Here is a 15,565-nt window from a genome sequence, read left to right as displayed (position 1 = left end):
TTCTCATGCAATCAAGTTCTACAGGGTGTTTGCATATCACTTAATCTAGTGATGGTGAACCTTTTAGAGATGGAGTGCCATGCCCCCCCCCACTTAATGTGCCCCTCCCCACCAGAGTGCCAGGTGCACCCTGCCCCACCCTCACCCCACACAGGGGAGAGAAGAGCTCCCACTGGGCTGCTGGGCAGAGGGGTGTGTAATGTAAAAAAGTTTTCAGGTGCAATGTAGAGAGAGAGGGGAGCAGCTCCACTCTAGTTCCTCTGCCTTTCTAGTAATGGACTTGGGGGACTTGGGGGAGGTGGGGGGGGGGAAGCCAAGTGCCCACAAGAGAGCACTTTGTGTGCCATCTTTGGCACCCATGCCTTAGGTTCACCATCACTGGCTTAATCCTTCTTAATAAATCAACCACCCAACCAGCACTTATTAAGCAGCTACTATGAACCAGGCATTGTGCTAAGCACTAGAGATAGGAATGAAAATGAAACAGTCCTTGTCCTCAAGGAGTCTATATTCCATCAAGGAAAGAACACATACATGATCAAACCCAAATACTTAGTATGATGGTAGGAGGGAAGGGAGAAGGCCCTCTAATTTGGAGGTGAGAGCAGTTTTGAAGGAAGCTAGGTGGGGAAGAATTGAGGTGACGGGTGCAGGGTGAGGTGAGGTGGGAAGTCATCTCTTGAATTTACTTTGTATGTCTAATGTATCAATTTATCTGTGTATATTTTGTTTCCCTCAATAAAACATAAGCTTGTTGGGGACAGACACAGTTCCCAGCACCTAGCAAAATATTCCTGGCACACAGTTAAATGCTAAATGTGACCTGAAGAAGGCTGCTCTTCTTAGCTTTCCCTGTGGTCTTCCTGGGGCCAACTACTGTTAGAATTCTGGCAGGAAAAGGGAGGAAATGAGTCCCCTACAGTTTTGGATATCAGTCCCCTCCTAAAGAAAAGTAAGATAGTTCTTAGTATAAATCACTCCCAAGCTTATGCATCTAGTCTTTCCTCTACTTCCAATTCCCTTTTGCTTATATACCCTTCCCTCCTTCCCTGTAGTCAATAATCAATTCTCTACTTTTACATTACTCGGTCCTTCACATTCCAAAGCCCCCCAACTCTGGATCCGCCTGCCCAGATGACTAGGAGTGCTGCCATATAAAGTCGTAGAGCCACCATACCAACTGCTAATTGACCTCTCCAGACCTTTCCTAACCACCTCCCCAACATCCCCCAGAGGAGCTGCCCCAACCTCTGCTCTTCTAAAGCCCCCAAATGTCCTCTCACAGAGGAGACTGAGTGCATCTGATGAGCTCCATCTCTCTTCCTTCATATTTCAAAACTCCTCTAGGCCTCCTCCTCCACCTCTCCAGGCTTAGAGAATGCTCTGATCCTATTCGCCAGTCTAAACCTTCAACTTTCCCCTTGACTATCCCTTCCTGGCTCTTCTCATAAGTAAACTTACAGAAATAATATATACCTGGAGGCAGCTGATAGCACAGTGAATAAAGTGCTGGGGCTAAGTCAGGAGAGTGATTTGGCCAGACCTGCCCTTTGGGAAAATAACTGATGGCTGAGCAGAGCTCAGGCAAGCATGGGGAAACCTGAGGGAGGCAGCCCAATCTGTAGCTACTGCAATAGTCCAGAATGAGGAGATGAGGGTCTGGAACAGTCCTACTCAGTCTGCTTTTGTCCTGCTCATTGTGGTGATTCCCGAGGAGCTGTTCTGAGGAGCTCAGTTCTCTTCATGCCTTCCTAAGGCAATCTAATCCTTTCCTATCAAGGTTCAATCACCACCTTTATACAGATGACTCCCCGAATCTATACATCCAACCCCAATCTTTTTTCTGATCTCCATTCCACATTTCTAACTGCCTGATGGACATCTCTATCTCAATCACAACATGACCAACCAGAAATCATCCCCCTTCTTCCAAAATTTGTCCTTTCTAACTTCCCTAAATGTCTGGTGCCATGGTTCTCCCAGTCACTTGGACTTGAAATCCTGGAAAACGAATCAGAAGCTAAGTCTTACTGTTCTTATCTCCAAAGCATCTCACATCTGTCCTTCCCATTCCCTCGGCCACCACTCTAATTTAGCCCTTCTAATAAGATTCTTAGCCAGGCTCTTTTTGCCAGTCTCTTCCCTCACTAACCCTTCCTTTTGCAGCAGCACTCCCAAAATAATTTAAGATACTTCCTGGCTCAAAGGCCTCCAAGAGCCACACCCTAGCCAGGCACTCAGGGTCATCTACAATTCAGCTTCAGTAATGTCTCCCAACTTTTCACTAGATTCCTCTTAATTATGGAAGCTCTGGAGAAATGAGTCTCCCACTTCTGTGAATTTGCAAGCTCTAAAGATGAAAGAAAGCAGGCGCTCCCACAGCTGACCTAATCACCATTTGCTGCAATCTTTTACCTCTTTCAAGGCCCCACTTAAGTACCACATCTGCAATGCTAGATCATCCTTAATCTTCAACAAATGAATGCGTCCTCTTAAATTAATGTCCCTCGCTGGGGTCCAAATTTTCCTAATCCAGATGAGACATTGAAGTTATTTGTACACATGTCCCATCCTTCTCATTAGACTGCAAACTCTTTGTGGCAATCTAGGGAATAAGTTGTTTTTGATCTTTGCATTCCAAATGCCTTTCACATAATGACTGTTATGTCCAGTCGAACTGAATAACACAAATGAACTCCAGGGAAAATCACAACCCGCTGTGTTCAAAGATCATGAAATAAATAATCCAATTTTAATGGCTATCGCTTTTTCTACATGTAGACAAATTTTCTTACTTTGGATTAACTCATCCTCGGTTGAGAAATCACTCAGGAACTGGAAAAGATGAAAAGCTTAGCTTTCTCTTCCAGTTCATGAGAAAAAATTTAAGAGAAAGATACTGAAAAATTTCAAGGTTATCATGCTGGGCTGTCAGAAAGGGTCTAATTTTATTTTTAACAAGCGATATAGCTAAAATCTAAAATACGTAAATGCTTACACTGCAAATATTACACAAACATGCTCAAGAAAACATACAATAATTCTGTTGTTAGATTTAATCATTTATATCATTTTAGAAGTTATTGTCTTCTCAATGAAATACAGGAAAAAAACCTCCAATTAGCCATGATAAACCTGTTAAACTGAAACTTCTATTATCTCCTTAAGTGCAACATCTACTTCAATTAGATTTGCCAAACAAAATAAAAAGAACTTACTTTTAAAATGTGCTCAACATTAGGAGTGAGCCTTGAGGCAAAACTGACCTGGTGGCTGACTGGAGGCCAAACCCACTCATCCACCCAATCCCAACCCAGATCATCAGACAAGATTAAAGTCTGGCCCTAGGTCAGAGATGGAACCCTTTTAGAGATGGAGAGCCAGGCTCCGCCCCCAGACCCAGTGCCCTACCCATGGGCCCACCCAGACCACATTCTATGCCCCTCCCCCAACTGAGTGCTGAGTGAGCCCTGCCCCCCCCTTAGTCCATCCAGGAGGAGGAAGCACTCCCATTGGACTGCTGGGCAGGAGGGCAGGTGATGTAGTCAGGCTTAGGGAGAGGGAGAAGAGAGGGGCACAAGCACTCTGCTCCCCTCTAGTTTTGTGAGCTATGATCCCCTTAAACCCAGGGGGGAAAAAAGCCCCAGCTTGCAGGAAAACCCCCTTATTTATAGGAAAATATAATACTCAGGTCAAATGACATTCACCCCATCAAGTTCCATCCTTCCTGAAGCAGGTATCCTCCAAATTAACCTTTTTAGCAAATAGTCAAGGGTTGAAGTCAGGTTGTAATCTGGATGCAGGGCTGATTAGAAGATTGCTACCTCTGACAAGCCATTATTCTGTTTTCCAGAGCTTCTAGCCCACCTGGTCTCCCTCAGGCAGGCACCTCTTTGAATGCAAATTGAAGAAGCTAGTAAGAAGTGTGGGGACTAAGAATGCGAATTAAGACCAAGTTTGCTTTTGAAAGAAACTGGGGAAGGGAGCTGTAGAATAGCTGCCTTGGGTTCATAAAACTTATTCCTGTATCACTAGACTACAATTTCTAAAGTATCAACTCAAAAGACACATCCAAAAATCCCCCAAAATACTTTGTATAGTAAAGACATAAGTTGTTTCTATCTCACTCAGGCCAAAGGTAATGAAGAGGCCAGTGTATTCTGAATGGGGTGGGGCAATCTTGTCCTGCAAGGGATGTGGTCTTGAAGAGACCTGCTTACTAACTCCTCTGGGGAGACTAGGAGGAGAGCAGTCCAGCCAGCTTCACCTCCCTCCAGCTTTCTACTTAGGAACTCTGGTGAACTCTGTGCTTCAGGGCCAGGAGCACTGGGTCCTTGACATGTGTGTCCACAGAGGTCTAGGTGTGCCATCTCTGGCACATGTGCCATAGGCTCACCATCATGGCCCTAGGTCCTACCTCCAGCCAGATATTTGTGACTGTTCTATAAAGGTTTCCAGGTTAAACCTCACTCTTTGATTGTGTGTAAATAGAATTGTGTACCTCAGGACTACATTCCCCAGAATTCCTTTATTTTTCCAGAATTCTTTTTATCTTCCCCAAATTACTTTTTCTTTCACCCCCATGTTATGTCCTCATGTTTTGTAATTAAGTTTGCTGGAATCCCGCCTTTTAATCTCTCTTCTTCCCATGCTCTCCTCCTCTTCCCCACCCCTCCAACCGCTGTCAAGTTATCTACTTGTTCTTTTTTTTATTCCCTGGACTTCAAGTTATTATTAATAAATTCTTATAAAATATAGTAGTGGATATAATTTTCAATCTTTCAATCTTCAATCAAGTCTCATGGCTTCACTGCTCTCCAAGGTTCTTCTTGATACTAGGGGTCATCCATTTAGACGCTAACATAATTCCCTAAATAGCCTCCCGTATTCTCATGATTTCCCCTCCATTCCACTGAAGGAACTCACTGGGATGGTGATAGCCTTCACCACATTATCACCCACAAGTATTCACATAATTCTGAATCTTTGACCATTACTCCCTATCATCCCATCTATCCTTCAGCCTCTTTCATTTTAGATCTCTAGTCACTATACCCACCCAGACTTGGGCTTCATTCTCTTCATATATATATAAATATATATATGAAAATATGTTTGTGTGTATGTATATGCACACAAACACATTTTATTTAAACCCTTACCTTCTGTCTTAGAATTGCTTTTAGTTCCAAGGCAGAAGAGCAGTAAGGATTAGGCAACTGAGGTTAAGTGACTTGCCCAGGATCACATAACTAAAAAGTGTCAGAGGTCAGATTTGAACCCAGGACCTCCTAACCCTAAGTCTAGCTCTCTATCCAATGTGTCACTTAGCTGCTACATCTCCCTTCAATATCTTAACCTAATAAGTTATACATTTATGCTGTTCTATACCTTTGAATTTGCTATATATTCATGGTTTGTTGCTCATTTCTTTCCATAGCCCAACCTTGGATTATTCCCATCATCTCCCTTCTCTGCTCCTACACACAGGCTGCTGAATCCAGACGGAGGAAGTCAACAACCAGGAAGACGGGGTCTACTACAAGTTTGTTAAGTAATTTACTCATTGCAGCATTATCCTCTCCTGATCATTCCCACCCTATTTCTAAACCTTCTCTTCTTTTGGGCCATCTCTATTACAGCCTGCCTACTCCCTCTAAGCAGAGGGCCTCACCAAATATTTGACCAGAAGAAACTGAGACCATTTATCACAAGCTCCCTCTTCTCCCCAAGGCCACAAATCACCCTCTGCACCAATCCCAGAAGGTAATGGAGCCCTTCTCTTGCAAATTCCTCCTTTCCTTGCAATTTTTTCCCCTTTGACCCTTACCTTTCATCTTAGAATCAATCCTACGTATTGGTTCCAAGGCAGAAGAGTGATAAGAGCTAGGCAATGGGGGTTAAGTGACTTGCCCAGGGTTATACAGTTGGGAATACTTGAGGCCAGATTTGGACCCAAGATTTCCTGTCTCCAAGCCTAACTCTATCCACCGCCCCCCCCCCCAGCTTCCCTTCCTTGTGCTCTTGATCCAAACTCCTCTTTTCTCCCCTAGATTTCCCTCCTGATCTGTCTTTCTCCCTAAATTTCTTTCCTTATCAATCATTATATCACTTGGCCCCACTACCCCTTGGTTATAACAGCATCCTCTGGCTTCTCAGTTTACTCTGCTCTCACCTCCAAGAATCTAAACTTTGACCTCATTCCACAACTGGGCAGCTCTTCTAAGGGCTTCTGTCTCTGGAGCATGCACCACTGAGCACTCGGGCTCTCTCTCTGTCTCTGTCTCTGTCTTTCTCTCTCTCATTCAAACACACACACTGCCCTTTTATTTGCTTAATCCTCCTCCTCAGCAGGACCCTCATTCCCTTCCTACATTCCTAACCCCAGTGTTCCTTCCAGAATCTCTTCTGTCTCTCTAAACTCCCTGATCTCATAAGCTTCCAGGGACTCAACTACCACCTCAATGCAGACAGCTCTGAGGTCTCCTGAACCCCTGCTCTATACATCAATTCTATTCAACATCTCCAACTAAACATCATCTGTTGTTGCTGTTGTCATTCAATCATTTCTGACTTTGTGACCTTGTATGGGGTTTTCTTGGCAAAGATACTGGAGTGGTTTGTGCCATTTCCTTCTCTAGCTTGTTTGACAGATGACAAAACCAAGTCAAACAGTTAAATGACTTGCCCAGAGTCACCCAGCTAATAAGAATCTAAGGTCAGATTTGAACTCAGGTCTTCCTGACTCCAGGCCCAACACTCTACCCACTGCACCACCTAGACGTCCCACACTTGTCTCCAAAACAAAATTCATGACCTTTCCCCCTGAAATTCTCACCTCCTCATTTCTGTATTTCTTTTTTTCCATCCACTATATTTGTGCCCCAAAGCTCAGCTTCTTCCCATCCAATCACATTCATCCCCTTGCCTCACATGGCTGCCATTCAGTTCAGGCCCTCATCATGTCCCTCCTGGACTACTCTTCCTAAATTGGTCTCCCCCCTCCAAGCCACCCTCCACACAACTGTCAAAATGATATTCTCCTGGCTGTGTGACCCCAGGCAAGTCACTTGATCCCCACTGCCTAGTCCAGACCACTCTTCTGCCTTTGAACTGAGCCTTAGTATTCATTCTAAGGCAGAAGTAAAGGATTTAAAAACAATGATGTTCTTGAAGCACAGGTTTAAGCCTGTGACATCCCTGCCCAAGAGGCCCCACTGGCCCCCCAAAGCCTTTCAGCCTAGCTGTAGCCTCAGCCATCCAAGCTGCACATTACTCCCCAGCACACTCTCTGTCACAGTATAAAGAAACCGGCCTCTTTACCATTCCTTGGACATGACACTCCACTCTTCACCTCCCCCCTTGAGCAGACTGTACATCCTCTGGGCCTACAATGTCTCCTTCCCTCCCCTGCCTTGATGCTCACTTCAGAGCTCTAATCTAGCCAGCCCCCCCCCCCCCCCGAAGCCTTTTCTGGTCCTCTCATAAGGCTAATAATGCTCTCCCCCAGAAATGGTTGCAGAAATGCTGCCGACTGCACTGTCTATACAAGTGATGTTTCCCCAATAGAACAGCTCCGAGGGCAGGGGCTGTTTCATCTTCATCCCTAGCACCTAGAAGAGTGCTAGGCCCGTGTTAGATATTAGATAAATATTGGTTAAAAGAGAACCATTAAAAATAAACCAAACCATTTGTTTTTAGTTATGAGAGAAAAAAGCAGGTAGAATTTGAACCTTCTGGGCTCTGCCAGGAGTCTTTTCCAAACCACACTGCCAGAGTTCTGGTAATAAGCTTCAGGCTTCCCTCTCTCTATGGAACCTCACGCTCTACTCGCAGGCCTCCCTGGACTCAAACCAGAGAGCTTTCACCTCCTCTTATTTTCTTGTATTTGGATTCCTAGCACTGAGTCCATGGTCTGACATAGAGTAAGCATTGGAGAAATGCTTTGTCATTCAAAAACTATAAAAGAAATTTCAGGCACTGAGTTAAACACTGATGACTACTTATCATAAAACAAGTTTATATCAAGCAACAGTATACCTCTGTAGGAAAAAAGTTATTAAGTCTTCCTGACACTCATTTCAATTTTGAATTAAATAAAATCCATCCTCTTGTAGCACTTGCTCCATTCTTAATATTCCTTCAAGTCCCCTGACTTCCCTATTTTCCCCTTCCCTGCTTCTAACATCTTCTGATGCCAGATACTAATTCTCAGGATTCCTATGCCTAGAGCCCTGATTTCTAGCAGTATTTTCCCAAGTGCCATAATTTTAGACTATATATAAAATGGCTAAGAGGACTATCCACGCATTTGAATATAATTTGCACATATTTACATAGATGTATCATCAATTTTCAAACTAAAATTGGGTACCCTGAAGGTAGCCATTCTTTCCTTTTTTCCTTCTCTATTAATCTCTCAAGTCCTACTATAATGACCCAGATTCCTTACATAGCATGAAGGCACAAGGGGAAAAAAGGTCCAAAGTATTTCTTAGCAATGTTTAGGTAGTCTAAATAAATGCCTCTTAGCAAGAATGCAGAAATCTAAGAGCATCAGATGCAGAGTCAAGCAAAGTCTTTGTCAGGCCATCAATAGCCCTGGCCTCTGGAGACACAACATTTTCCCATAATAAGATATCACATCTTCATCTGACTTCCCTCCGAACCTCTCTAGCCTTTCAAGAATCAACAATTAACACAAATTAAATCAGAAGTTCACACTTATATACAAGTACATTTTTGTAATAACCGTGGTCCTGACACATCCAATACCATTCAAAATATAGTGGTCATTGATTAAAAGTCCAGCTAAATGCTTTCACAAGTTATTATATAAAAGGAATAGAAGCACACATAAGATTCCCCAGTTTTGAAATCAAGAATTGTTCTATATAAAATATTAATGTATCAGATGTACCTTTCCAAAAACTACGAAGATTGGTTTGTTATCAAAGTTATTCAATATCTGAAGGCCAAATTTAACATTTGGCAGGATATTTCATTAGAATAACAGTCTGAAGAATTTCGAAGAATGTTTAGCTAGGCAAGATAGCAGTTGCCTCTTAGCAACAGTAAGTGATATAGAGACAATTTCAACAGATGACTAACTATAGTTCACAAGAAATATGCTGTCACATTAGTCAAGAACCTAGGGAGAAAACAATCCCTTATGTAAAATAAGCTATGCATTGACTTTTCAAATAACAATAACATTTTAATTTGGGATTAGTCTCACTGATGTTAATTTCCCTCATACAAAAAAACTTAGTGCTTAATTTTTTTTTTTTTTTTTTAAAACCCTTACCTTCCGTCTTGGAGTCAGTACTGTGTATTGGCTCCAAGGCAGAAGAGTGGTATGGGTAGGCAATGGGGGGTCAAGTGACTTGCCCAGGGTCACACAGCTGGGAAGTGTCTGAGGCCAGATTTGAACCTAGGACCTCCCGTCTCTAGGCCTGGCTCTCAATCCACTGAGCTACCCAGCTGCCCCCTTAGTGCTTAATTTTTTATAGTCTTTAAAAACAACTATAGAGTCTGTTACTTGTGACATATTTATATTATCTGCACTTTGTATTCCCAGAGACAAGAAGGCGGTTGAAGAAAAATAGCTTGAATTTACATCACGTCCAACATTAAGTAGAATTTTCCCCCTTTTCTTAACCCAACAAGTAACATGGATTTCTTTTGAATTGGAAAACAATGACAGAATAACTCTTACCGAGAACCAAGAATCCTCAGTTTTTTCACTACTATATAAAAATGATAAGCTTATGACATGGTTGCCCTCTAAACAGTCACTTGATTTGATGATATGGCCTATGCCAACAGTAATGCCCTACCTTCATTATAGGGCACCGGATTGCCAATCTTTCCTCCAACTTCATCAGCAGATTGCAAAACTTCTAAATCCATCAATATAACCACTTTCCTACAAGGGCAAAAGAATACAAAGTTAGAATTAGTAGAAGCAGTGTGAAGCGTATGCGAGCCTGAGACCTCGAGCTATCACGCAGGCTGCTTTATAAACACGCAGTCCCTACTGACTATTCCGATAATGACTTTCTTTGCATTAACAACTTTTGAAATGGCCAAATAACTTGGGAAATAAATTACTTTAACAATTCTCACACTGAATATTTCCCTAATTTTTTCACTGCATACTTCATATTCCACATTCACATTTTTTCCTTCATAATGGAACCCTTCCTTCTTCCTTTCAAACATTCCAAATGGCTCTACTTACAAAGAGCACATCTCCATAGGGGCTAAAAGATGTGAGAAGGAAGAGTTTCCTGTAGTAATTCCCAAACAGTGGTCCACTGACCCCAATAGGAGCTCCACTGTGACTGCAAAAGGTCTACAGATATCTAGACTCACCAGGCAGGGTGATTCTGATCTTTATTTAGCATCAACAACATGCAGTGTGACTCATTATAATAAACATACTTTCTACAGACTGAACATCTCACACATATATGCATTAGTTTTCAAATGTATACAGAAACTTGTGGTTAATAAAAGAATTCATTTAAAATCATTCATGAAGGCATAGCAACCATTTGTTATCATTTATTTTCTCAATCAATGGATACTATCAGACTTTTTGATAAAAAAAAAAACAGTCCTTATTTATACTAAAAGAGTAAGAACTACAGCTACAGTAGAGTAATAGCTAGGGCACAAAGATTTCATTTTCAATAGTATCTATATACAACTAACTGACCTGGCATTTAGATTTTCTGTGAAAATTCAATTTATATCAATAGTTCTGAAAATACAATAAGAGAAATAATAAAAGTTATCATTTAGTCATTTCCAGTCATATCTGACTCTTTGACCCCAGTTAGGGATTTCTTAGCAGATACTGGAATGGTTTGACATATCCTTCTCCAGTTCAAATGACAGATGAGGAAACTGAGGAAATCTTCCCGACTCCAGGCTTGGCATTATATCCAGTGCCACTTATGTAATAATGTTGTATGTACTATGTTATAAAATATATAATATAACATTGTGCCCAATAATAAAAGTAAGAATTTATAAATTGTTTTTAAGCCATGAAGCATTTGAATCCACAACTCCACAAAATAAAACAGTACATGCATTGTATTCCCATCTGAGAGATGAGGAAACTATGGCAAAAAGGTTAAGAATTTACTCAGCATGACAAAGCTGGAAATAAACATCTTCTCTCAGTCCGATGTCCTTTCCAACATATAATGCTGCCTTTCTTAAAACATTCCCTTTTTAAGTTTTCACTGGCAAAAACAGTTAGAGGCAAGAGCCTCCAAGAAAGCCTAAATCTACTTCCCAAAAGCTGCAGTATTATTCTGTATAAAAGAACCTCTGGTCACTGAACCAAAATATGACACTGCATTCTAGAACATAAAATCAAGTAGAATACAGGTAGGACTTCAAATTCCAAAGCTTTAAGTGATTTAAGACACTTTTTGAAATAAATTCTAGCGTGTTTACCAATGCTCATAGGTTAGAGCAGTGATGGGCAACCTACAGCCCGTGAGCCAGATGCAGCCCCCTGAAATGCTCTCTCCCCCACCCTTTGCTTCTCAAGAAACTAGGGGTAAGGGGTAAGAAGGAAGAAATTTTTCAAAATAAAGAGTTGAGCTATTTTCTCAGTTTGCTTCAGTTTGGCATCCTGTTTTTGATCCTAAAATATATTTTTATATCTATGTAAAACACAAGTGAATAGGTATGAAATGTGATAATGAGATTAAATCTACCCTGCCCATCTTTAGATTTAATCACCAAAGGTGAAAACATCTCCATTTAACTCATAAGTTGGGTGGTCTGTAACCCAAGTGTGCTAGTGAGTAACAAATCAGAATTTACTGACTGCCTCGTGGGCAGTCCTAAGAAAAGCATCTGTTGTGATTGGACATGTAAACTAAGAAGCAGCCACAGGAAGTGACACAAAAGAGGCCCCTTTAAAAAAACGAGACGTCAGTGAGCTGGGCCCTCTCTTCTGGTTCGTGAACAGGACCTAAAGGAGCTCTTCTGGTTCATGACCAGACTTGGAGGAGGTCTGGAGCTGGTGAGACTGTTCCACATGGTGAGTATTAAGACTGAATCTTCCTGAACTTCTCTTAAGGAACTTCCTTTTAATAGAGACTCTGTGGCTGAAGCTTTTGCTTCGTTCGCCTTTGAGGCCCTTTGGGCCTCTGACTTTCCGGCCTTGGGATCAAGGCCAGATTTCCCTCGGCTGAGGGTTAATTAGCTCTACCTGGATTGAACTAGGGGATCAGAGCAAATTACCTACTGTGTTAGATTACTTATCCTATCTTATCCTCTCTCTTATTTCCTTATTTCTACTTCCTCTTCTCATTTGTAAATAAATTTCCATAAAAGTCATTTTAACTTGAGGTTATTCTTTAATTGAGGACTGATAATTGCTTCAATCCCCTGGCAACCAACCATTTAATATCTACCCAAAACCCCCTTTTTCACCCCTTGCAGAAATCCAAGTTAATCAATGTTCATAGCTTTAATTAATTATGTCCCTAAAATGACACAATGTTTTTAGATTTTGCCTTTATGTTTTTCAGCAGATCTTTGTCCAGTCAGACTGTTTGCAGTGGTGGAGCATATAGAACTGAGAGATGTAAGCTTATATGGAGGATAAAAAACTGACTTTAGATTCAGAAAGGCCCAAGGGTCTTCCCAAGTCTTATCTCTGACAAAAAACTACTTGTGTGTCTGGGGGCAGGATGTTTCATGTTGAAGTGTCTCAGACAATTCTCTCAAATTTACACTATCAACGAGATGCTGAAAACACATTGGTGGAGCATTCCTCCATCAATGAGATCACAGGACCAAACTTCCCCCTCCTCGCTACTCCCAAGAAAAAGATCCTCAATAACTGTGAATTAGAAATAAAAAATTACAGACCTTGGAGAAATGAGAAGCCATGTTCCTCTTTCCCTTTACAGGTGAGAAAACAGCCAAAAAGAAGTTGTGACTTAACCAAGGTCAAAGAACTGGAGAAGAGCCACCAAATAAGCTTGAGAAAGGAATGTTTCTACCTGAATTCCAGTATATAAGCTCTTGGAGGGGAGGAAGCGGATCCCTAGTTCATACTTAATAAAAGCTGACTGATTTGAACCGCAATTCAGAGGGATCTTGGACTTAAGGGAAGAAAACCCCCATCATAGCCTCCAGACTGTTGCCCAGGGTTCCAGAGACCTGAAAGTCATCCAGACATCAGATCGTAGCATGAGGCAATCTGGTGCAGTAGGGAAAAATTATCCAACTAGGAATCAGTATCTTTGGTTTTAAGTCCTGACTTGACCATTGACTATTCCTAAAATTGAGCAAATTCCTTCCCCTCTCTGATTAAACCTGTAATATCAGGTTAATGATCCCTGTTCTACTAACTTCATCAGGCAGATTAAATCAAAATTCAATACTGCACTAATGGTCACAAATCACTGCACAGACATAAGTGAATACTGTCATAAAGGACTAGTGTGTATGCTTAAAAAGAGCTGAAAACCACAAAAAATTACAGGCATGAAAGTTAATTTTCTAACTTTTTTCTCAAGGGGAAGTAAATATGAGCAGTCACAGGTCTTATTCAGAAATAAATTTTTAGGAATATGTGATATTTAATTCTGAAATATTATAAAAGTACTACTTAAGCATATCCTTGTATTCCTTCTTCTCTTAATCTCCATCAAACCTAAACTCAGAAGGACAGATTATTTATTAATATGCTGAATGTAGCCAAATTCAGCCTTCATTTATTTAGGATAAAATACCATTTACTATTCAATTCGAACATTTAAGCAGCAATCAATATGTGCAAAACAATGGGAATACAAAGACAAAAACTAAACTCTTTTTACCTTCCAAGAAGTTACATTCTAGATAGACCTTACAACAATGTGGTAGACAAAGTCTACTCTATATAAAGAAGCAAAGAACCAGGATTCAAATTGTGCTAGGCAAATCACTTAAAGTCAAGCTTTCTCATCTGTAAAATGAGGGAACTGAGAGGCAACTAGAAAGCATGGTGGATAGAGCAGCAGGCCTGGAGTCAGGAGGTCCTCGGTTCAAATCTGACTTCAAATGCTTCCTGTGTGACCCTGGGTAAATTACTTAACCTCAATTTCCTAGCCCTTACTGCTCTTCTACCTCGAAACTGATACTTTAGCAGTGATTCCCAAAGTGGATGCCACCGCCCCCTGGTGGGTGCTGCAGCAATCCAGGGAGTTGGTGATGGCCACACTTTTTTTGTATTACATTCTAGTCTGAGTTTGATAAATAGTTTCATAATTTCCAAGGGGCACTAAGTAATATTTTTTCTGGAAAGGGGGTGGAAGGCCAAATGTTTGGGAACCACTGCTTTATAGCGATTCCAAGGCAGAAAGTAAAAAAAAAAGGAGGGAGCTGGAAGATGATTCAGAGGCCTCTGAAGAAGGCACAGGATCATCCCTGAGGTGCCGTCTCTGCGGTGCCTTCCAATTCTTTATGATCCTATCTATAAACACAAAGTATATACAAAATACAAAAAAATTTGAGAGAGTAATCTTAATAACTGGGGACAATAATAACAGAATTTGAAGAGAAGGAAGCAGCTACCCTGTCCAGTCCACACCCAAAAGGATTTTTCACTAGACCCTCTGATGAATGGTCTTCTAAGAAGGAAGATTCTGGTTAGGTGATGATACATGAAATGTATCTTTCCATTGGGGCCTATATGAAAACTTGGCTCTACTTCTTAAAAGGTTGGGCCTTGAATTTAAAAGCTCCAGTGAGAAATAAACATCTAAAAGGAAGTCAAATAAAGGGATCTTTCCCTCTATAACCAGTTGGAATTTATCTTGGTTAGTGCTGTTGGGTAACCAGCATCCGTGGCCAATCCTCTTACTCCTACTTACTAAGGGTTGTCAATTTTACAGATCTAGAACTTGGCTTATAGGTTAATTTTCACAAATTAACATTCCCATACAGAGAGATAGAAAAGGGGGGAAAAAACAAAACCACAGACCTTCCAAATTTCAGAGTATTAACAATGAACCGGTTAACCTGGCAAATGCAGTTGCTGGACAAGCGTTCTTCCTCCACCAGTACATTTAGCTGAGTTGCCAACATAAAAGCTGAAAAGTAAAAGAGATTTAATCTCCACAACACAACAAATTAACTTCCTAACACTTCGATTCAAAGAATATGAATGCTGATCATGTTTGGGCCAAAAGTCCCCTACCCGTGTAACAGGGAGAAAGGGCAATGTAAACAGATGTTTTCTGAAATTAAAGCAAATCACAGCTTCCCTGCCCCATCCCCACAATTTCTGACGACAAAATGATTTCAGCACAGTCGTTTGCAGTTAGCAAACATGCGCTGCTCCACTTGTATACATTTTTATCTTGATGGGCCCAAATTCACCTTTTCTCATCATTCTGGTTTCATGACAAAGACAAAAAACCCTTAGGAGTCCCTCACATTGTAGAACATGTGCTTGCTAAATCCAGCAGCAAATTCCCCAGGCATATCCTTTCTTTCCTTTAAAGCTCCCAACATAGGAAAGAAATTCAAGAGCGGCAGG

The 15,565-nt window shown here is 41.2% G+C and overlaps 1 protein-coding gene across 1 annotated transcript in view; it reads right to left on the bottom strand.

Annotated features, from left to right (window-relative positions):
* RPA1 (replication protein A1) overlaps positions 1-15,565 on the bottom strand; it is a 74,906-nt gene that overhangs the window by 45,513 nt on the left and 13,828 nt on the right. Inside the window, exons 4-5 of the mRNA XM_044676337.1 lie at positions 15,008-15,116; positions 9,840-9,928 (exon numbers count right to left, since the gene is read on the bottom strand). Coding sequence (XP_044532272.1) covers positions 9,840-9,928; positions 15,008-15,116 — 198 coding nt within the window. The remainder of the gene's footprint in view (positions 1-9,839; positions 9,929-15,007; positions 15,117-15,565) is intronic.

The sequence above is a fragment of the Gracilinanus agilis genome, chromosome 4, assembly GCF_016433145.1.
Source record: "Gracilinanus agilis isolate LMUSP501 chromosome 4, AgileGrace, whole genome shotgun sequence".
NCBI lineage: Eukaryota > Metazoa > Chordata > Mammalia > Didelphimorphia > Didelphidae > Gracilinanus > Gracilinanus agilis.
Note: the sequence above shows the minus strand (reverse complement) of the source record. Positions and strands in the feature narration are given on the sequence as shown.